The sequence below is a fragment of the Cuculus canorus genome, chromosome 24 (genome assembly GCF_017976375.1).
Source record: "Cuculus canorus isolate bCucCan1 chromosome 24, bCucCan1.pri, whole genome shotgun sequence".
In the NCBI taxonomy this organism is placed as follows: Eukaryota; Metazoa; Chordata; class Aves; order Cuculiformes; family Cuculidae; genus Cuculus; species Cuculus canorus.
Window position 1 is genome coordinate 403717 of NC_071424.1, and position 21803 is coordinate 425519.

At 44.4% G+C, this 21803-nt stretch overlaps 1 protein-coding gene across 3 annotated transcripts; it reads left to right on the forward strand.

The window, feature by feature from the left end:
- The first annotated feature begins 31 nt into the window (after nt 1-31).
- On the forward strand, nt 32-21127 carry MDM4 (MDM4 regulator of p53). Of its 3 annotated transcripts, none has more exons than XM_054087474.1 (11): nt 32-188; nt 6883-6989; nt 9621-9695; nt 11140-11273; nt 11731-11780; nt 14591-14652; nt 15414-15510; nt 16851-17011; nt 17537-17671; nt 18521-18601; nt 20365-21127. In XM_054087474.1, exons 2-11 carry the CDS (start codon nt 6915-6917, stop codon nt 20917-20919), a joined length of 1425 nt encoding a protein of 474 aa, XP_053943449.1. In that variant the 5' UTR covers nt 32-188; nt 6883-6914; the 3' UTR covers nt 20920-21127. The 3 variants fall into 3 exon arrangements, with proteins under 3 accessions (XP_053943449.1, XP_053943452.1, XP_053943450.1); XM_054087477.1 differs by lacking the exon at nt 32-188 and adding an exon at nt 3938-3956; XM_054087475.1 differs by lacking the exon at nt 32-188 and adding an exon at nt 4918-5049.
- The last annotated feature ends 676 nt before the right edge of the window (nt 21128-21803 follow it).

The following is a 21803-nucleotide window of genomic DNA, read 5'->3' on the forward strand; positions in this document are numbered from 1 at the left end:
CGAGGCTGCGGGCCCTCTCTAGGCGCGCCCCCGGGCGTTCTCTATGGCGCGGCGCGGCCATGTTGCCCGCGAGGGGAAGCGGAGGCCCCGCTAAGATGGTGGAGGGGAGCCCGAGGGGGGTGTAGGGGTCCCCCCCACCCCCCGACCCGCGCTGCGGGGCGGCCTGAGGCTCATGGAGCAGCTGTAGGGTGAGAGGGGGCAGAGGGCGGCGGGGCTGAGCGGAGAGGGGTGCTGGGGTGTGTGTAGAGATGCTGCGGAGGTTTTGGGGTGCTGGGGTATGTTTGAGGGTGCTGAGGTGGTTTTGGAGTGTGTGTGGGGGTTGTGGGGTATGTGTGGGTGTGCTGAGGTGTGTGTGGGTGCTGATATGGGTTTTGGGGTGCTGAAGTGTGTTTGGGGCTGGTGGGGTGCACTGGGGGCGCAGGGATATGTTTTGAGGTGCTGAAGTGGTTTTGGGGTGCTGGGGTGTGTTTGGAGGTGCTGAGGTGGTTTGGGAGTTCTGAGGTGTCTGCAGGGTGTGTTTGGAGGTGCTGAGGTGGTTTGGGGGTGCTGGGGTGTCTGTGGGGTGTGTTTGGGGGTGCTGAGGTGGTTTTGGGGGTGCCGAACTCTTTTAAGGACATGTTGCTGTTGTCTGACAGCTTCTAGTTCGCAGTTAGCTGGTGCTTATGCCATCTATTCCAGTAATTAAAGGAGGTAGGACAAGCGTTTCTTTTCCAGAGCACACTTTTTGCTTTCTAATCTTTTGCACACCCAAGGGTTATCCGCAGCGTTGATAACTTCGGCAGCATTTAGAGTAGAAGTTTCAGAGGGATGTGATGCAAGCCAGCTCCAGCAGACACCTGGCCAGGACTGTTTGTTGTCATGTGTTGTCTTTCAAACCATGATTCAGACCAGGGAAGTGGAGGAGTCCCCATCCCTGGCGGGGTTCAGAAACCATGTGGCTGTGGCACTTGGGGACATGGTTTAGTTGGCACAGTGGGGTTGGGCTGACAGTTGGACTGAATGAGCTTAGAGGTCTTTTCTATCCTTAGTGGTTCTGTTGTTTTAACCTTAAACCCTGCCATGCTTTTCCAGGGCAAAACACTGTGCGCTTTAATGGTTGGAAGTAGTTGCTCTGCAAGGCGTGATATTAACAATAAGTAATTTCAGGGAGGGATTAGTAACTCAAAGATCAGGTGTGCAGTGTTTCACGTTTATTAAACATGGACTGTAAAAGGTGATCTCTAGGTTCTAGGCTGATTGCTCCTGTCTGCAGTAATGCAGAATTTAGGGCTGTAATGCTTACTGGGTTAAAAAGAGCTGAAAAAAACCTGTAACTATCCGAGACGTGAATTTGACAGGAGTGGAGTTTAATAAATGCAAATTATGAACTTTTAGAGAAGAAATAACAGGTGTGATTGAAAGGGCCGGTGAAACAGCAACATGGTGCTGTTGCAAGAACTTAGCCTTGTTTCTGATCTCCTATTTGTTCATTTAATGCTGTCCTGCAGCTCCAAGTTGCAGCATTGCCGTCGTAGCTGGCCCTGCTTCAAGCAGGTAGCATGGAATGTTCCTGCCAGGTAGGGCAGGTGCCAAGCACCACCCTGCATTACTTGTGGTGCTGCAAGACAGCACATCAGCACATGGAAGCAGGCTGATTTAAAAAGGGTTAAAATTCATATTTGGAGTGCCGCATTCTTTGTAAGTGTACTGTGGACTTTGTGTAACAAACTTAGGTGTACTAAGACTTTGAGCGCAGACCTGTAGATTTAGCAACTCTTAGGAGTAGAGCAAAACTCCCTAAATGTTCAGTATGCAAACTCGTAAGTCAAACATTGCACAGCCAGTCCTGTCAAAGATGTGGTTAAAAGAGCTTTTTCTGATTTCTCACTGCTAATTTGACTGATAAGTTCATAGAATGGTGTGGGTCGGAAAGAACCTCAAAGCCCACGCAGTTCCACCCCACTGCCATGGGCAGGGACACTCCTACTGGATCAGGGTGACCTGAGCCCCATCCAACCTGGCCCTGGACACCTCCAGGGATGGAGCAGCCACCACGTCTCTGGGCAACCTGGGCCAGGGCCTCCCCACCCTCACAGCAAAACATTTCTTCCTAAGATCTCATCTCAGTCTCCCCTTTTTCAGCTGAAGATCATTCCCTAGTTGTCCTGTTCCTGCACTCCCTGATCCAGACCTCCTCCCCAGCTTTCCTGGAGCTCCTTTCAGTACTGGGAGCTGCTCTAAGGTCCCCCTGGAGTCTTCTCTTCTCCAGGCTGAACAAGTCCAACTCTCAGCATGTCCTCAGCCTGTTGGTCATAAGTTCTAAAATACTTGGCTCAGTACTGAAGAGAAAGAAGTCTACAGTTGAGCTGTGTGGCAGGAGCTGTCAACATGGTCACTTCAGAGCATTGCTTAGCTCTTACCAGGTGAAGAAGCTTGTTTTTATGCTCTAACTCCCTCTTCCTCCGTGGTTGGATGCATTAAAATAGTGATATTGATTTGATGTTCCCTTAAGGAAGTGTCTGCTATTGGGGAAAAGCCTGATTTCATGTGCAAAAATAGAGGTGAATGGAAAGAAACAAGGGCGTGAGGTGGAACTGCCACTTCCAGTATCGCCAGCAACAAATACTGTCAGCAGCAGCTGATGGAGGACAATTTGCAGTGCAGTTTGACAATATGCCTTATTTAATTGAAACAATCAGTTTGGTTTTCTCTCCTATAACTGGTTTTGCAATTGACAGAGTATTGCACAACATTTGTATTTGTTGACTACTAACATTTGTCCCAGGCTGAACAATTTTGGTGCTGCGTTACTTGAAGAGCTTTGGGGAACAGCACACAATCTGTGGCAGATGCATCACCACAGCAACAAAACTCATGTCAGGTGAAATTCAGAATTAAAATGGGTTTGGTTTTGTATGAGAAGGTGTGGATTTTACTCCAGACCAGATGCTAAAAGAGAAATCTTTAAAAAATCAGCGTTTCAGCTACTTGTTAGAAATAACAGCCCTGCCTTTTGTTGCCATAATTGATTAAAGGACTTCTCCGTAGTGAAATCATGCTTTTTTTTTCCAGATACTTTTCCTAGCAGAGGATATTTTTCCTGATTGCTTTGATAGTGAATTGGCATTCAGTGGTGTAGAGCACTTAACTGAGAGCAGGACAGCAAGAATTGAATTCAGGGAGTCTATAAAGTGTGAAATCTGTTAAATGATGAACTTCACAGCCCAGCTTGCTCTCCTCCTGCTGCCACTTCCCAGCCAGGAGCTCCCACATAATCAGCCAAGGCTTGTGTAGTCTCATGGAGTAAAACTGCTTGTTGGGAGGTGGCACTGGGAGGGCAGCTTTGGTGTTTCCTTGGCTGGCATCGTGCAGCTCCCACAGGACTTGTTAGGAACACAGGGTTGTGATCAGGTGGAACATACGGCCCAGAGAAAGGCAGAAGCGCTGTGACAGCACTGATGGAGCTGAGGAGGTTTGCAGGCAGGAGTGATATGCTTCTGTCGTAAGCCTGGCGAGATGGGCAGAAGAATTTGCAGGCAGGAAAACGCCCAGGGACTCGCACTGATTGGGACAAACCTAATTAGCTCTGACTCAGTTGTCGGATTAGTGCTTGTTTAAAGTGTCCCCTCCAGGACAGCTCTCTACATGATACCATAAGTGAGACTGCAAGTTTGTTTTCAGCAGGAATTTTGCTTTATTTGAAAGCATGAAAAAGGATGATGCTAACTGAGGACAAGACTTAAATGTCAGACCTTACCTCCTGCTGAAGCGAGCCATTAATGTCCACAGATACACCAGTAATGTCTAGTTTACACCTCCTGCTGTGTTTTCACTTTGCACAGAAGTCAGCAACTGTATTCTTCCATAAAAGGAGGCTTTAAAGCAAAAACTGGACTCAAATTAGAAGCTGAGCTTCAGCTTTTAAGATGCTGCCATCACGAACAGTCCATGCACCCTCTGCTTGTGCTCTCTTCAGGGTATGTTAAGATCTTTTCTCTTAAGCCTTTCCTTCTGCAAGCACCAAAAGCTGTGGTCTAGTGGGGTTTTGATCTCTAAAGAGAAGGAACCTTTGCTCACAAAACAAGCAGACTGTTTTTCCTGTACTGTGCATGACCATATAAAGTGTGCAAGTGGAAAGAATGGCTTGTTCATGACTCCTCTGTGATTCATGGTTTCCTCAGAGTTATTGCTCTGGTCTAAGTGTCATTTTCTTACACATGTAACTACCATACTATAGAGGGGACCCATAGTAAGTTCACCCATACTTTGTTCAGTTGGCTGGAGGTTCATTCAGACACTTCCAGGGAAAGGTTAAGTAGGGCTCACTGAGCAAGAAGTTTCTCAGTTCTCCAGGAATTTCCACTGTTACAGTTTTTGGCCAGGCTGTGCACAGAGGGTGTGTGGTAACGTAAGTGAGATTTTCTTTCTTGGCAGGACCATGACTGGTGGCTGTCTTCATAAATTTGTGGATATCTGCAGCCCAAGCATGTTTTAGAGCCCGCATACTTGGGAAAACAGCAGTCAGTAATCCCATGATTAATTTCTAACTAAAGGAAATTGTATTACTCAGAATCAAACTTACTAAAAATGCAATTCATCTGTACAGACTGGAGGCAGGGCACTTCCTTGTCTGCCTTTCTCTAATAAAACCAGTATTGAAGCAGTTAAAGTAATCTCTAGTTGACTCTTCTTAGCCGGAGGTAGCAGAGTCCCTTTCCAGGAATGCAGGGTGCAGAGGAAATCCACTGCTTGCTTCCATTTTGGCCGTTTTTCACACCAGCTCAAGCTCTTATCAGGAGCCGATTCGTTTAACGACTCCCTCTCCTGACTCAATGAGTTGAAGGCGGGAGCAGTTTTTGAAAGAGCGGCTCAGACCCCAGAGCATCAGCCCGAGTGGGAGCCCAGCCGGGCGTGCAGAGCTGCTGGGGAAGCTTCTCTGAGCAGCCTCCTGAGCTGCTGTCCTGCACCTGGACCCGCAGGCTCTTCTTGGCAGGAGCAAAGGGGCTGCCTGCAAGCAGAGGCAGCAGCTGGGCCAGCCTGGTGATCCTCCTTACAGCAGGGAAATTCGAGGTTGGTAAGTTTGTCTGTAGCCCAGCCCAGCTTGTGCAGCATGAAGAGTCCCATGGGCAGTTAGTGTGGTTGTACTTGGCATTATCAAGTAGAAACCATGGTTAAAATTTAAGACTGTGGTAATATGGAAGCAGTTTTAGCTCTTTTAAGTGGCTCTTTGAGTTGCTACCTAGGTCTGGTTACTATCAATGTTATTTATCAAACCTGAACATTTGATGTGCTTTGATCAAGCTTTCCTAAATATTTAGAGAGATATTTGATCTTTGTGCGTGATTTTTTTCCTGATATAGTGCCTTACTTCAGAGAAATGTAATGCTATGGGAATTGTTGGAAGCCTCTAACAAAGTCGTTCTAGGTCTCTTTTAATAGATAGGCAGGGGAGGGAGAGGGATGGAGTAGTTACCAGTGTTCAGCAACTTGAATTGGTGCTAAAGCTCAGATTTTTCCCATTACTGAGGTTCCCGCTCTGCCTGCTAGATAGATGATCAGCCTGTTTTGTCACAATGTTTGGTTACATTCCTCAGGTCTAGTTCTGGTTATTTTGCTACTGTTCAGTTTTTCACTTAGCTAATCACGCTGGCTTACATTCTTTGTAACTGATGTAATAATAACAAATTCATTTACTGTATCTGGAAAATTCTGTGAAAGACAGTTTAGACATTGCTTTGAAAGTTTGGGGCTTCACATTTTTAGATCAAATTTCAACTCCTGCATGAGTTAAAAGCTGACTCTTCTTCCAGGTTCCACGCTAAAAATTTCCTCAAGGTTGCATCTATATAGGCAAATTCAGGAGCCAGTCATCTTAGTTCATCTACCCTGAAATTCAGTAAAACAGCAGTTGCAGGGCTCATTTCAGTATTGCCTGAAGAAGCACAAACAGATTTACATAGAAATGGAGATTTTATTGTAACCAAGTCTAGGGACACAACAATTTTACAGTCATATTGGTCTGAGCTTTAGAGCTGAGACTGAGAGGCCAAGACTGAAGTTCCTTCTTTTCAGTTACTTTACACCATCCTTTGTCTTTAAATAGAGAGAGATTTTCAAACCTGTGGTGTGGGTAGATAAAACTGGATTGTGCTGCAAGCATGAGTCATTACAGATCATTCTGCGCATGAAGCTGTGCTCTTTGGATGGATACTGAAAGTGATAGGGCTTGTCAAATTCAAATAGCTGCAGGACTTCCCCTTTTGTCCCTTCCCAGAATAGGATTGTTTCACGTGCTCACCCAGTAACACTGCTTAAACTGTTGATTTCGAGCCTGCATCTAATCATTTGGGATGGAGGCTGCCTCAGTTTTATCAGCTCTTGGAAAAGCAGGTGGGCAATGTGTTAATCATTGCCATCAGCACTGACTGCTTCTCTTTTTGGGCTATCAAAGGGTTGCTGACCTGCAAAGATTTCCATTGTGGCTGATTGTGAATCAGCTTCCCCTCCTCTGACTCAAGGATTTCACCATGGTAAGAGGTTGCCACTGGCATGGAGACTTGCAGTTCCGTTGGGCTGGCAGGACCTCAAGTTCCTTACCACACTGTGCCACTCCTAGAGATAGCCAGAATCAGGGCATCCTCAATGCCACAGCAAATCTGTTCTGGTTGTTCCAATGCAGCTAGCTGTTAGGAATGGGATGCAGCTGGAATAGGACAATGCAGATCGGCGTGGGCAGAGCAGGCGAGGGGCACAGGAACATCAGCATTGTACAGCAGTCCTTTCAGATATGCCTGCAGGGCCAATTTTAAACACTGATTTCCCAGAGCTTATAAGAATTCTAAGTGGTTAAACTCTGGACTAGGTTTCTCAGCCTAACTGGTCCCTGAACATTCTTATTTGTAGGTTTGTGCTAGAAACAGCTAATCACTGCCACAATGACATCTTCAAGCTCTGCCCGGCATCCAGCAGCTGAGAACACCCACAGTATCACACTCGGACAAGTTAACCAGGTAATTATCTCTCCCACTTACCTTTCTCCTCACTAAAGCAGTCATTTCTTCCATTTAATCAAAGCTCTGCAAAAACATTTAAGTAAGAAGAATTTAGCCTAATGGAGTAGGGCTTTTATCCTGTGTTAGCTTTCATTACCAGATCAATGATTTATGAACATTTTAAAGGGGGAGGAGGTGACAAAGTAGTTAAAACTGGCCATATTAGAAATTCTATAATGCATATTTTCATGGTGGACCTATACTTGAAGCATTCCACACGCAGCATTTCACATCGTCGTGCTGGACTTGACAGTTATACTGGTGCTTTGTAACCTTGTATGCCAAGCTTTGTCTAGTCAATAATGCATTCCCAAGCCTTTTCTGGAGTCAGCTAAGGTAAGCATTGAACGTGTTGTTCTCCTGCTGTTGACTATTCCTAGAATGTCTCTGGAACACAAAGTAGTTGTAGTTGCAGGCCAAGGTCAGCGTGGTAGATGCGTGGTTTGGGTATCAACCATATTGTCAGCTAGTCAGAGAAGAGATATTTGCAAGCAGTAACTGGAGAAATCTGGTTTAAAAACCAGAAAGGTTTCTTTAAGACAGGCATATAATCTTCCAGAGCCAGTTCATTGTAACAAACATCCCAATGATACAACGAGATGTGGCAAGAGTGGAAATAAGCTGATGGGGAGTTAGATCCTCCCGGTTGAGGCTTAATTTAGAAACTTTGAAACATAGCCAAGTCCTGTGCAGAATTGATATATGTGCTTATTTGTTCAACACGTTCTGCATGAAAAAAAGAAGTAAATAGGCTCTGATATTAGTAGCAAAATATTGATTGTCAACACTCAGTGTCCTTGGCAATGTGGAATAAACACTTCCATTTTAGCAGTACTGTAGTAGCTAAGGGCTCATTTTAAAGTGATCAAGCTAACTAGGTTGCTTCTTTAATCACAAAAAGATGTGTAAGAAGTTACTTCAAAATCCATTTGAGAGCGGTCATTAAAGAAATGAATGAAAGCAAAGACATAATTTCATCTTATTAAAAAGCATGTGCTGATACAAGCACTTCTGTGAGTTCTGCTGAGCTTTTTCCTAGTGAAAAAACTGTTCTTGAGGAAGTCTTATGGCTGGACATGAGCTGTTCTGGTTCAGCTCAAAAAGGCTTTTAACAAACACAGTGATGAGAAAACAGGCAGACCAAGCTCATTCACAGGGAAATTTTTTACATTATTAGAAAAGAGTGGAACAGATACCTCGTCAAGAGACTGTCTGACAGCAAAAAAAAATCACATCCATGACAAGCAACTGAAACGTGCTCTCCTTACCTCATGCAGGAAAATGGTGCTGCAGCGCAGGCTGTCTCTTGAGGAGATGTTGGAGGATTACAAGCAGGGAAGGGAAGGGGAGAATGCGTTTTCATTTATATAGGCGGAAAGGATGGGTGGGTGTGAGACACCTAACATTGATAGGGGAAGGCGCAGATTCCACGCCTTGGGAGCACAAGCCTTGTCAAAGTGTAGGGGAAGTGGCAGTGAACAACATGTGCTGTGGACTGGCCTTTCTGTCCTGGGACAGACTGAACTATCTCACCACATTAGCATCTGGAGGACAAAGAGAGCAGAGGAGGAGATTCCGCGTGGGAGACATGCATTAGTAGGCAATACTGTACACAATTGTGTAGCATCCCAAGAACAGCAAGGGGTTTCTGACATCTTCAGGGAACACAAGGTGTCAGATCATTTGGTGGGGCTCTCCTAGGGATTGTTAACATTCTTGTGGAATAGATGAAGTAGCAATGCAGGGGGAAGGCGCTATTTAAACCTTGCTGCTGTTTTACATAGCATCATCTGTCTCATCTGCTACTCAAACCTGCTTGGGTGCGTGGGTGAAACCTAAAGGGGTTGTGGAGCCATTGCGTCGTTCCCAGAGTGCTTTATGTTTTAAATAATAAAGATTTTGGTAGATCGAGTGAGATCCACAGAAAATATAGGTTCTGATCCTTGGTGTTAATCAACCACACCTTGTGTTTAATGCATCTATTGTTATGTGCCTAATAAATACATGCTCCCTGAGGTCTGCGCAGGGCAGCCCTGGTTTGTTCACTGCTAATTGAGACAATTCAGGCACGCTGCTCTCTGAAGTGGCAATCCCAGTGCAACATTATTGCTCCTAAACATGTGAGTCAGTACTTTAGGTTAATCACTGCCTAGGACTCCATTCCAAGGGTCTGAGTTTCCAGTCTTCTCTGCAGAGTGAATAGCATCAGAGTTAATGGGACAATGTGAGTGATTAAAGCTTTTGGAGCTGGCTGCCCAAATTCCTTGGCTTTTTTTTTTTTTTGTCTTGCATTTGAGTCAGAATGATAATGCTGATTTCCAGGCCTTCTGACTTCTTTTTAAGGGCTTGTCTATGCAGATTACTTCTAATAAAAGAATCCCAGTCTTCTGCAGGTTAGCCTGAGGCAAGCAGTGTTTCCCCAGGACTTCCAGCTCACACCGGGGTGTCAGCTCTGTGCTTGGTGTGACAGTCTCACACGGGTTGATGTGTACACCTTGGGTTTGTTAGCTGTGACATGCAGGCCTGCTTGGTGCCAGTGTGATGTCCTTTCCCTCAGCAAGGCATAAAAGTCTCTGCTTTGTGTTTTAGGTGCGACCCAAGCTGCCGCTTCTGAAGATTCTGCAGGCTGCAGGTGCCCAAGGTGAAATCTTCACGCTGAAGGAGGTGGGCTCAGTTTCCAGGCACTGAAACTGTGCCAGTCCCTGGTTGTTTGGGTCATGACTCTTTGTGGGGGAAGGGATGGGACTGGTTACTAATTTTCTGTACTTTGAAGCCCTATCTGCAAAACAGGGGCACCTTATACCCTTAGGTCTGATTTGGTTGATCATAAACTGTCTTGAGAGCCCGGGGAGGAGTTGGAGTAGGAGTATCATATATTAAAGAAGATTATTCATCCTGGAAAATCAGAAACGTCTTTAGAGAAAGAAGAAATGGAAAGAAGACATTCCTGAGAGCACCTAGAAGATTCTGTTCTGTTGTCTTGCGCTCTGCTCAGTGCATGAAAGCCTTAAAAATGGAATTCTAGTTGATGTTTTTCTTTAACTTTCCTTTGAAATGGCCTGTCAGCTAAACCTGAGAGACCTAGTGAATTCATTTATTTTAAGATTAAAATGCAATATGTGTACAAGATTAAAAAAATGACACTGACTGTGATTTACAAGAGTATCCTGTCTGCAAAGAATTAAATGCAGTGGTTTTTCATTATGAATGTGTCAGATATTCCTGCAGAGCCCTGTGACTTATTTGAAACACTTATGCATTTAAATAACTTATTTAGCTTCTAAAACTTTTTGCAAAAACAAATTGAATGGTTTAAATGGGGGGAGTCGCCTATTAAATGCAGGTTACTTGTATGGATTAACATTTTAACTCAGTCAAGTCAGGTTTTTCTGCAGTGGATGGAGTACTGTTAGCAACTTTGGGGACGCTGTCATTCAGGAGGGTCGCTTTGGTGGGTAATGAGGGGGTGGACCCTGCCTATATTGTACTTCCGCTTTCTCCTTTTGTACTCTGGATTCCTCGCTGCAGCTGGCAGTGTCTGCTCTTAGAGGATGTTCCTTCTCCATCCTACTATGTGATACTAATGCACTTATTTTTGCATCTTGCAAACTGTCTCCTGAGTGACAGCACTCTGACTTGTGGTCACACTTTAGTAATAGATTTTTCTTTTAACTGGAGTCAACCTTCTGCCTCCTCCCCACCTGTTTCCTTGTCTTTACTCTTCCTTGAACAGCAGGAGTCTCTGGTCCGCAGCTCTCACTAAGGGAAACTGCCTAGATAAAAGTGTTATTGCCTATGTCATGTTTTGTTTTAATGTAAAGTAGCAGAGTGACTTCTCTTTATCCATGTTCAACTCATTTTCCTTCCTGCCAGAGATTAGTCTTTACAGACCTTACAGCTATGTGATAAAGCATAACTCTCCCTTAGTTTGGAGGCACTTGTGCATAATTGTGCACAATTGCAGTTGTGCATAATAAGTAGGTACTATTTGACTCCTGCTCTATAGGGTAGCAGGAGGCCAGTGCCCAAAACTAAAGCACATTTCCAGGGTCTTTGGTGATTTGCTTTTGACTGCACATGTGCCTAATGGTGTGTTACGTATCCACAGGTGATGCACTACTTAGGACAGTATATCATGGCAAGGCAGCTGTATGACAAAAGACAGCAGCACATGGTCTATTGTGGAGGAGATCAGCTAGGAGAACTGCTGGGGCTGGAGAGCTTCTCTGTGAAAGATCCAAGGTAAGAAAAAAGTGACTTTTAATGTATGTTGGGTCATAGAGGTTTCCCAGAGAGGAGATTCATGGTGTCACTGTTTCTGGTCAGTGTTGCATAAAGCTCTGTGAATACCAAGTGCCCTGCTCAGTGGCTTGTTGGTAATGCTGGTGACAAGTTTGGGCTTAGCTCCTTTGTTCTAAAGAACCAGTTCTGAGTGGTTCAGGCAGTGAGCTGCTTGAGGTGACATCTTTTCCCTTTTTCTTCTGGACCTGCTCAGGCCCTTGATCTCATGCTTAAGTGAAAATCTGCATCCTTCAGTTAAGTTCTCAGCTAGACTTCTCTGTAGCAAGGAGTGGCAGAAAAACCTCACTGCTCTTTCCAGTGCCTCTGTGGATTATAAAATGTTATTTCTGCCCCTGCTTTAAAAAGGTGACGCTGTTAGATTTTGTGAGTGTACTCAACTATTTCTGCTTTCCCACAGTCCTGTCTATGACATGTTGAAACGGAACCTGACCTCTGCTGCCATGGCAGGTAGGTTTGTCACAGTATGGGCAAGTATTCTCAAAATAGTGTTGATGTAACCTGGGTAAGTACTGATATTCAGAAAAGTGAAATGTTTCTGAAGTTGGAACAAACTGCTAATGAAGTCTTTGATGAGACAATCTCTTTGAGTTTGTGTCTTCTCTGTGTGTCTACCACCAGTAGCTGTGATACAAAATCAGTTAGCTGTTTGAGTAACGTGGCTGTCTATAACCAGTGCCAAACCATGGAGCAGCAGCCACGCTCTGTCTGCAAGCACACTGGCAGGCTAAATGCTCTGGGTGTACAAATCAACGTGGTTGAAGTATCCCATCCAAGTCATTATTGATTTCTCACTCTTTCATACTCTTGAGACTGAAGACAACTTTGCTGGAAACCCAGCTTAGTTCTGCAGCCAAAGAGGTCTGGACTTCAGTCAAACACTTGAACCTTTAAAGGTCAGTGTTACTTTCCCAGCTAATAAAAGAAATCAAATCTGTCTACATCAAAAGTCCTTCAGTCATATATTACAATTTATTCTTAAATTAATTTCAGCTGATGGCTTCCTTGCAGCCGGTTTCCATTGTATGGCTGGCAGTCTACATTTGAAAAAAAACCCCTCTGATTAAACTGCAACTCTGCAAATCACGAGGGAGCTGCATCAGGAGAGTCATGGAATCTCGTGCTGTGCTTCCTGGAGTCTCTAAGCTGATAATATGGACTTAGTTCTTCATAACGGCTTAGCCTGTTTTCGCACATGTGCGTGAAAGCTTGTGCAAATTTAGAAACGGTTTGAGAAAAAACAGCCCTAAACTGCTTAGTCCTCTGCTTTGAGCCATGTATTGGGGCCTCTGAAGTCTCCTTCCTTTATTTATATAGAAGCATCTTCCTAAGCGGACTCTTGCCTAAACACGTTACCTACAGTCTAACTGTGTGAGTGCTGCTTCCCTCGCCAGTGACCTCCTGGCCTCTTGCCTATAGACAGTGTTGTATGGAGAGAAAGGATCCTAGAGGAGCACTCCCTGTCCCCTTCTGCTTTGTGTGTGCATGTGGCTGTGTGTGTGCCTGTCTGGGTGTGCACGTATGGTCCAGTCCTGGTGTAACTATTTAAACCTGCTAAAGGAAGTACTCTTCCTTTAGGGGGACCATCACTGAGTTATACCACTGTGTCTGCATGGGTGTGTATGTGTGACTATGAAACGAAACAAGCTTGGCAGACTGGACTTTTGACAAATAAGTAGGAAGACTGGTTCTAGGAATTGTTTTTCCTTTATCGCAACATAGGAATACTTAGAAATGCCATTGAACTTAAAGAAGTCTTCATGTTCCATAATTTGCAGTAGCTGCTTGTAGACCTGGGCCAAATCAGTGCTTATCAGCACATCATTTTGCAGATTATCTCAGTCACTTCTTTTAAGTACACTTGTAGAAAGGAAAGTGACTGCAGTCCATCTTGATAATAATGACTGAGTTCTTACCTAATGCTCTTTATCAGTTGTGTCCTTACTTGACTGCTTTCACTGTGACTCACATGAGGTATGTTTAGGAATACCTTACTTTAAGGACATTTTGTGTTCAGTTCTTAGTACATGCTGGCTTGGAAAAAGGAAATATTCCGGTAAGTGGAATGTGCTTTCACCATGTTTAAGGCTAATCTGCATTATTTATAAGGTGTTAGAAGGGTATGTCTTTACCTCTTCTAGTGCCCCACAGAGCCAAAGCAGTTGTGGATGAGCCAATTGGCTTTTGTTTGCCTTCAGGTATTAAATAATCAGTGACTGCAGAATCTGTAGGGTGATGGAAGGGAAGAAAGGAAAGCTGAACTAATGCATGGAGGGCAGAGAATATGGGATAGAGCTGTGTGATTTTGTGGTCCTGTGTCTTAGTCTGTTTTATGGACCTCTTTGGGGTCCGCTTTTCTGTCTGCAGCAGCAGTTTCAATGTTCTTATCAGTGCTGTGATTCATGATATGAGTCGGACTCTTCATATCTCCCTGGCGTTCAGCAGGGAATTTCTCTAAGGGGAGCAAGCAGGAACCATCCTTGCATCTTCTGTTCTGTAGCAAGCCATTGTCTTTAAACAGTAGACTTCCTAAGTGCAGGTCTTCTCTTAGGTAAAACGATTTCTGTTAGTTTCATTGCTCTTGCTATTTAGGTTGGCCTTCTAATTAACTTGGCCCCAGCATAATTGTCTGGATTAAATTGTGTTATGGATATATACACAGTTGGCCAGGAAAGAACTTGCTGTGCATTGAATTTTCCCTTCTTTAATCTAGTCCTTGTTTTTCATGCCCACACCCTTTAAGAAGGGCGTTTTTCCTGCTTCAGCCTAAGCTGATAGAGTTGGTATTTATAAAAGTCTTAGTCTCTGTTCACCTTCCTCAGCATGGCTTTGATCCAGCCTTCAAGTGAGAGTCTGCACCCTCTGCTGCTGCTCTGGGTTTCTGCCTCCATGCAGACCTCTTGTGTGGAGGACCTAAAGTGCATGTTGGCAGGACAGCCTGTAGGAAAAGCCATAGCTTTTCACTTTGGGAAGAAGGTTCTTACATCCTGTGACGGCTCATCAGGCTTCATTTCCGAGGAGGCACAGACTCTGTATTCCATAGGCTAACGTCTCCATATGTTTCTCGCGAAGCCTAGGGAATACTGGAGTAATGCCTCTGGGGAACGGCCTAGCTTTATGAGAAGGAAAAAGTGTTTCTCTGACAGGGTTCTGTAGAGGTCTGCCAAGCCTGGCTCGTTGGTTGCTTGCTGAACCCCTCTGTGTTGTGAGAATGGTTATTACCAGGGAAGGTTTTTTCTTTTGTTTTACCTGCCATCTAGATGCTGCACAGAGTCTCGCAAAGGAACAGAGCGTCGATAAGCCAAGCCAAGACCAGCTGAAGGTAAACCCACTGCCTGGTGGTTTCTTTTGTTGTACAGAGTGCCCCTTCTCTGTACCTGTGCATGGTGGACTGCCAGAACTTTGTGCTGCTTGGCTGCCAGGTCCTCACCTTCCTGAAAAGTTCTTGGGAGTCCACAGAACAGGGACAGAGTGACCCTTCTCTGTTCTCTTCATAACAGAGTACCAGTCTCTGAACGCGTTTCTCTGGGGTGTAGCACTTCTAGTCCTCAGTTCCTCCAGTGTGCTCTGTATTTTCATGTCTTTCCCCTGTCTCTCTCCCATCCCCTCTCTGAGTAGGAATTGCCAAATAATTAAGCTTTCTAAAATGTGTGAACAAGTTTTGTGTTTAGTAGGGTTGTTTTCAGAAGCTTCAGGCAGGATCTGGAACCTAGGAAAAATCTTTGCACGTTGCAACTTGTTTCCAGGTATATTTTGGGATTAAGGGAGACTGATCTGGGAGGTGTCTGTTCACGTTGGGGGCCAGAGAGTCACAAAAATCACAGTGTTACTGCATTAAAGATGGCAACTTTTGGACTTTGGCCGATCTTAAGATTTTTCCTAGGTTGCAAGTGTATTGTTTGTGCTGATTACTGATGCAGTAGGCTTCATAAAGAGTTAATAGTGTGTAGTTATTGTTGAGAAACTGATTTCACAACTTCTTGGTCTTGCACTGCAGCTGGTGACTCGGAATGGAAGTGCTACATCCCCTTGTCTCTATAAGCTCTGATGGACTAACATCTGTTTTTTCCTTCCTTCATGCAGTTTAGCCGTCAAGAAGGTTCTGATACTGGCACCATGGAGGGCGAAAACAATGCTTCTGCTTTGTCTACCTCAGAGCAAAAATGTGAGACTCACGAAGGTGAGTGGCAGATTTTCCACAGTAATACGATGCATACAAGCGTTCTGCTCCTTCTTCAGTGTGACACGTTGAGCAAACTGCTGGAGGAGGGTGTTGAGAGACTCGTAAAAACCTGTTGTGGAATATAATCTCTAAAAATCATTGTTTTATGCTAAAGATTGAGAAAACTGCAAATGTTCACCAAAGGTATTTTATGATAGATGTGTTTTCTAGCATGGGTGTTTGGTCTCATAAATAAACAAACACTTGGAATGAAATGGCAGGTTAAGCCCCAAAAGCCCATCTGTCACTAAAAAAATGCCATGACAAATCTTACAGACCTTGCTGAAGGGTATTTTAAATGCTGAAATTATACCTGTATCTATTTATCTTCCCAAGGGACTTTCTCTTCTGATTACTTAGAACACGGCCCAAGCCATCTGCAGTCATTACCTGCAAACCAATCAGGGAACTGAATGACAATGGATTTTTTTTCCTATCCAGCTTCAAGTGTAATATAGCTCCTTAATATTTAGACATTCCCTTTGTTTTAACGCCTGGGGATTTCTTGCTGTTTCACGCATGTGGATTTCTGATGTTATGGAAGAAATTGTCCTGTTTTTCTACTTTCTATTCTCACGTCGTTCTCATATCAAGGAACCTAATTTGTAAAACTAAATCTTCTTTGCAAGTGGGGGTATTTCCAGATCAAATGAGACCAGGAGGTATTTTCCTGGCTGTGGCACAAACAATCCTTGTCTGTGCCTTTGAAACACTTGGCACCAGAGAGGGAGAGATTCAAGGTTATCTAGCAATTCAGGCTGCTGAGCTTAGGATCTTAGACTAAACTGCACAGGCTAAAAAGGAGGCTGAAGCTTGGAGTTATGGAGGATGGATTTTTTGTTCTCTGCTTCCTATTTTGAGCCTGGTTTCCGAATTCAGGAGCTCCCAGCACTGGAAATTTGAATCAAATTCAAACCAGTTTTTTCCGCGTTTTAAGTCACTCAAGAAGTCTGCTCATTGTTGATTTGGGTAGAGCTCTGAAAGAAGTGTTGGCCTTTCTGTAATGAGTCTTAAAAGTAAGGTAAAGCTAAAGTGAACCGGTGCCATATGGAGGCACTGGAAGCACTGGGATGCTTCTCTGACCTCTGGCTGTGCAGTGGCTGTTTTGCCAAGTTCATTTGGGTAGGTACATGACTACAGATGTCCTAGTACCTTTATACAGACCCCAAAGCTCTTAGCGGTAACTAGCTGTAAGGAGCAAGAAAGGTTTCTAAAGTTGGATGCGGCCAAATTTTTCTCTGCTGGTCTCTTGAATAATGTAGGTGTGGCATGACTTAGATTCTACTTGGCTCTTACAGACAAAGACTTAATAGAAAACCTCTCTAAAAGCAAGAAGCCTAAACTGGACCTAGTGTTTGAGGAATGGGATGTAGCTGGTCTTCCATGGTGGTTTTTAGGCAACCTCAGAAGCAATTACAAGTCCAGAAGTAATGGATCAACAGATATTCAGACTAACCAGGTGTGTAGACATTTTAAATAGGTGCGCTGTATTCTTTTCCTCTCCTCTCTTGGTTTCCAAGTAAATAAAGTGTTCTTGTTCTTTCTTTCCCCTTCCCACTCCAGGATTTTCAGCCTCTCCCTTGTGTGTTCCTGCCCCAGCCTTTCACATCAGGTGGTTGGTTACTTTTAGTGTTCTTAAATAAACTAGTTGCTCTCTGAATGCTGTGCTCAGCCACTGGAGGTCCTTCTGCACTCCAGAGAATTGGTTGTGTTTCAGGAGTTGCCTCTCTTCTGGGCTGAAGGTTGTTATGTGGTGCAGATGGCTGCAGTGTGGTGGCCAGCTGGCAAGGGGAGGAAGCTTAGTGCTGCTTGCGAAAAGGGGTGTCTGTGAGAGTGAGCTACCCCTTTTTCTCCAGGGGTGATCGAGAAGGCTCTTAGCAATGAAGAGGGGAGAGGCATCCTCTGTGGTCATGGCTGCAGTGCTGGTACTCTTGCTGCTGCTAACCTGAGCTCTAAGTGGTCTCTTCTGTTTCTTTTCCACCAGGACATAGACACTGCTGTTGTTTCGGATACCACTGATGACTTGTGGTTCCTCAATGAATGCCCATTGGATCAGAGTAGTGCTGCAGTCAAGGTGGAAACAGTTGACTGCGAGGAAGTGAAAGAAGGTGACGAAAAGGTACCTCTTCAACCAGCCACAGTGTGTGTGTTCCACAGTTTGGCGTTGTTTAATTGATCTTATGGAAGTGCAAAATCCTTTACTTTTCATCTGCCTTTTGGTGCTGTGCTAATTTGGGAGGAACTAGGTCTATAGCCATCCAGAGCTTAAACTGTGTTTAGAAATGGCTGTCACTATTCCATACATGGGTGATTGCTTTCCTGTGTGGTCGGTCTGCTTAGGTTTTGGTTTAAATGCATGTATTTTCAAGGCATAAACTTAATTAATAATTAATTAAAACTCCAGCAGCAACTTTACTGTATTTCTGGCTAGTATCTGCAAGACAAAGGTGAAAGAGGGGAGATTGAGATGAGAGCTTAGGAAGAAATGTTTTACTGTGAGGGTGGGGAGGCTCTGGCCCAGGTTGTCCAGAGCAGCGGTGGCTGCCCCATCCCTGGAGATGTCCAGGGCCAGGTTGGATGGGGCTTGGAGCCCCTGATCCAGTGGGAGGTGTCCCTGCCCATGGCAGTGGGGTGGGACTGGATGGGCTTTAAGGTCCCTTCCCACCCAACCCAACCCATTCCGTGATTTTAAGATTCTATGATATAACTAAGAAACGAAAAGACTTGAAGAGGAAAATCTCATTTTATGTTGTGTGAGCATTCAGTGTAAATCAGTCACAAGAGAAATTAATCAAATGTGTCTTAAAAGGATTGAGTTCATGATTTCTTCCATGGAGGAAATTAGCATGACTGCTCAAGTGTGTATGTGTTTGTATTTGTATGATTCTTGTGTACCTCAGATGAATTGACCACAGGCGAATAAAACTGTGAACCAACTCCCCTGTAACAACATTCCCACTCTTTTCAGGTGACCAAGGATGAATGTTTGCATGATTTTGAGGATTCTCAATGCTTAAGTGATGACACAGATACAGAAGCTGCTTCTGAGGTAGGCGTTCCTTTAGGTCAAGCATTCCTCCCTTGGAGTGTGCTGCATCCTACCTGTAGCTGGAAAAACTCGTCCTACAGCTGCTGCTGGTTGTGGTAGGAGAAGGTGATTCTTCTATGGGTTTCAAAGGGCAAGATAAGCAAAAAAATCAAGCAACCCCCCCTTTTTTTCCTAGCCAATATGAAAGAATGTAGAGAAATTGGCTTGACCTGGTCTGGTTTGTTTAGGATAGGGCTTTGTTAAATTCTGAACTGGGTGGACATTGAGCACTGGGAACCCCTGAGTGCTCTGACCCACCCAGTCCAAAGACATCCACTGTATGTCCTGGCTGAAGAGCAGTCCTGGAGCTTCGGTGATTTCAGCCACTTTTTGTGGCAATATGAGAGAATTGATACGTGCTCTAGCTCCAAGGTTTTTTTGACTAGGAGATTAGGGGCCTTGTTTCTACATTGTTCGTCCCTTTTGTGCCAGGGTAATGTAGTGTCAGTGTGGGCAGCTGCTGGCTTTTTACTGTCAATTTAACACATCCTTTCACTCACTCAGAAAGTGAATAAAGATTAGGCCCTCAGTTTCCAGCACAGTCCCTTTAATGCAGTATGAAGTTAGTACTAACAATATCCATGTGTGTTTTAACAAGGGTAATTCTATATTGTCCTCTGAAAGGAGATCAGGAGAATAGTCCTTGGCAGAGATCTGGAAAGCTAAATTAGCACTTTGTAATCACTGAAGTGCTCATACGCAGAAAAACCTTGTTAGTTGAAATTTCTGTGCCCATATTGGGGTTCCACTGAGTCCTAGGCGTCCAGGCCAGCTCCAGAGCTGCCACTGACTTTGTGGTGCTCTAGGGTGAGAAGAGATTCCATGTCTCATCTCCTCCTAATTTTTCTGAGATACCAGTATGGCCTTTTGTCGGGAGGAGAACCTGTGTACCTGCTAGGGTGATATCTTCACCCCTGCAGTGCCTTTCTAAGGACAGACCATAGCACTTTTCCTTGTTTAAATAAAAAAAGGGAAAAGAGAGAATAAGCAGTAATTACTGTGTTGTTACCCCTCCACGCTCCCCTATTCCTCTTCTAAATTCCCTTGTAATGGACAGTGAGGGACATCAAATTCGTGTCCTTTCATTGGTGCTTTCTTCTTCCCAGTCCTGCAGGCTGCCTTTTGAGGTTTCACTGTAAGAGAGGAAAAGTGTATCAAGATACTCTCTGCAGCTGATGGCACCAAAGTCTTTTAGCATAATTTTCTGGACTGTGCATGCTTGACAAATTAGGACATTCCTGGCACTGGGCAGCTGACTCATAGCTCAGAACATGGGCAGCTCTTGCCCTTGCAATGTGGGGTAGTCAAGTAAGCTGCTATTAGTTGTGCAAATTCAAGTGATTGGTGAGCCTGGGAAAGAGATTCTTGACTGATTCCAGGAGCTCTACCCTTGAACTTAGAGTGAGATACTAAAAATTCAATAAACAGCACAGCTTGAGAACATTGTATTCTCCCAGAGTGCTGAAGGCTGGGAGGAAGAAGGACAGAGTTTAATGCTTAAGAGATCTGCACCTGTAGAATGCACAGGGGTAATCAAATCCTCTTTAGGCTCTCTGAGGTGCTGATGATCAAACTAGCAATCATGCATTCACAAGCTTGTACTCCATAATAGATGTCTTTTTTTGATGAAGTGTCTGTGCTGCTTTTCCTACATGGAGGAAATGAGTTGTACGCAAGAATACACTAACTTGCTGCTGTTTTTGTCTGCCTCAATCATCCCTCAGGACTGCTGGCAATGCACCAAATGCAAGAAGTTTAACTCTCCAGGCAAACGGTACTGTTACCGCTGCTGGGCCTTACGGAAAGACTGGTACTCAGATTGTCCTAAACTGGCTCATTCTCTTTCTCTGTCCGACATTGATGCTATGCAAAAGAAAAATGATGATGAAGGGATAGATGTCCCAGACTGCCGAAGGACTATTTCTGCTCCAGTTGGCCAACCCAAAGACCTGTATGTGGTAGAAAACAAATCACACGTAGATCCCCGCAGCTCTGTTGAGTCTTTGGATTTGGCACGAGAATGTGAAAGCAAGGGATCTCCGTTGCATTTCAGTGAGCATAAAAAGGAGGAAGAGATGCAGTCTATAGAGAGTATTAAAAAATTACTGAGCCCTTGCTTCTTATGCCATCACAGACCACGGGATGGGAATATTGTCCATGGAAGGACTGCTCACCTTGTGGCCTGTTTCAAGTGTGCAAAGATGCTGAAGAAAAAGAGATCACCTTGCCCAGTGTGTAGGAAGGACATTGAGATGGTGATCAGGATCTTCATGGGGTAGCTGTGCCAGTCCAGGGCTTCTCCATTAAAAGGTTTTCTTGCACTTACATGAACCCTAACTTCAGAGCTCAGCTGGTGAATACCAAAGAGAATTCAAGATTCAAATCTAACAACACTGAAGAATCCTCTGCATCAAATGAAGCCGCATCCACTTAATGATATCCATTAGAATTAAAGTTGGTAGGGAGCAGGGAGTGGCCATTGCACTGGTATTGATGCCTTAGCTTTGGAATTGTCTAAATCTTCTAGTCTCAGCTCACTGGTGACACTGGGATTCTCTGCTCTGACAGCTGGTCCTTGCAGAAAGCAAGTTTTTCAGAGTTTCAACTTTGGCTGCTGGAGTGGTGGTCTATAGTAGGTCAGACCTGTGCAATGCCTTCTAAGGGGGGGAATCTGCATCTGAGATTTGTATATGGGGGGAAGGGAATTGGAAAGAGGAGTGGGAAAGGGGAGGGGGGCAGGTGTAGACCAAGGTGTTTGCAATTTAGACAAGCCATTTCTTCAAGGATCAGTTCTCAGGGCAGTGAGAAGCAACTAAATTGGTTTCTGATTTTTTTTTTTTTCAATTCAGTATATGTTTGTTAGATAAGGTGAAGGTTCTCTTGCTCCCAGACTTGAAATAAGTCCTCCCAAATTTTAAATCCATAGCTATCTCAGGTCAAGTATCACAGCAAAAGAGTAGCGTGTTCTACTTTGATCTTTTAATTTCCATTGATTCTTTTTTATTTTTCATTTAACTGCAGTTCTGTCTCATCTTGCATAGCTTTGATGAAGCCTGTCCAACATTAGCTCAAAATCTGGTCTGCCAGCTGGATCAAACTATAACAGCCCTGTGCATGGTTTGGGATGTTCTCGTAGCTCTGTGAGTACAGCATGCTGCCAGCT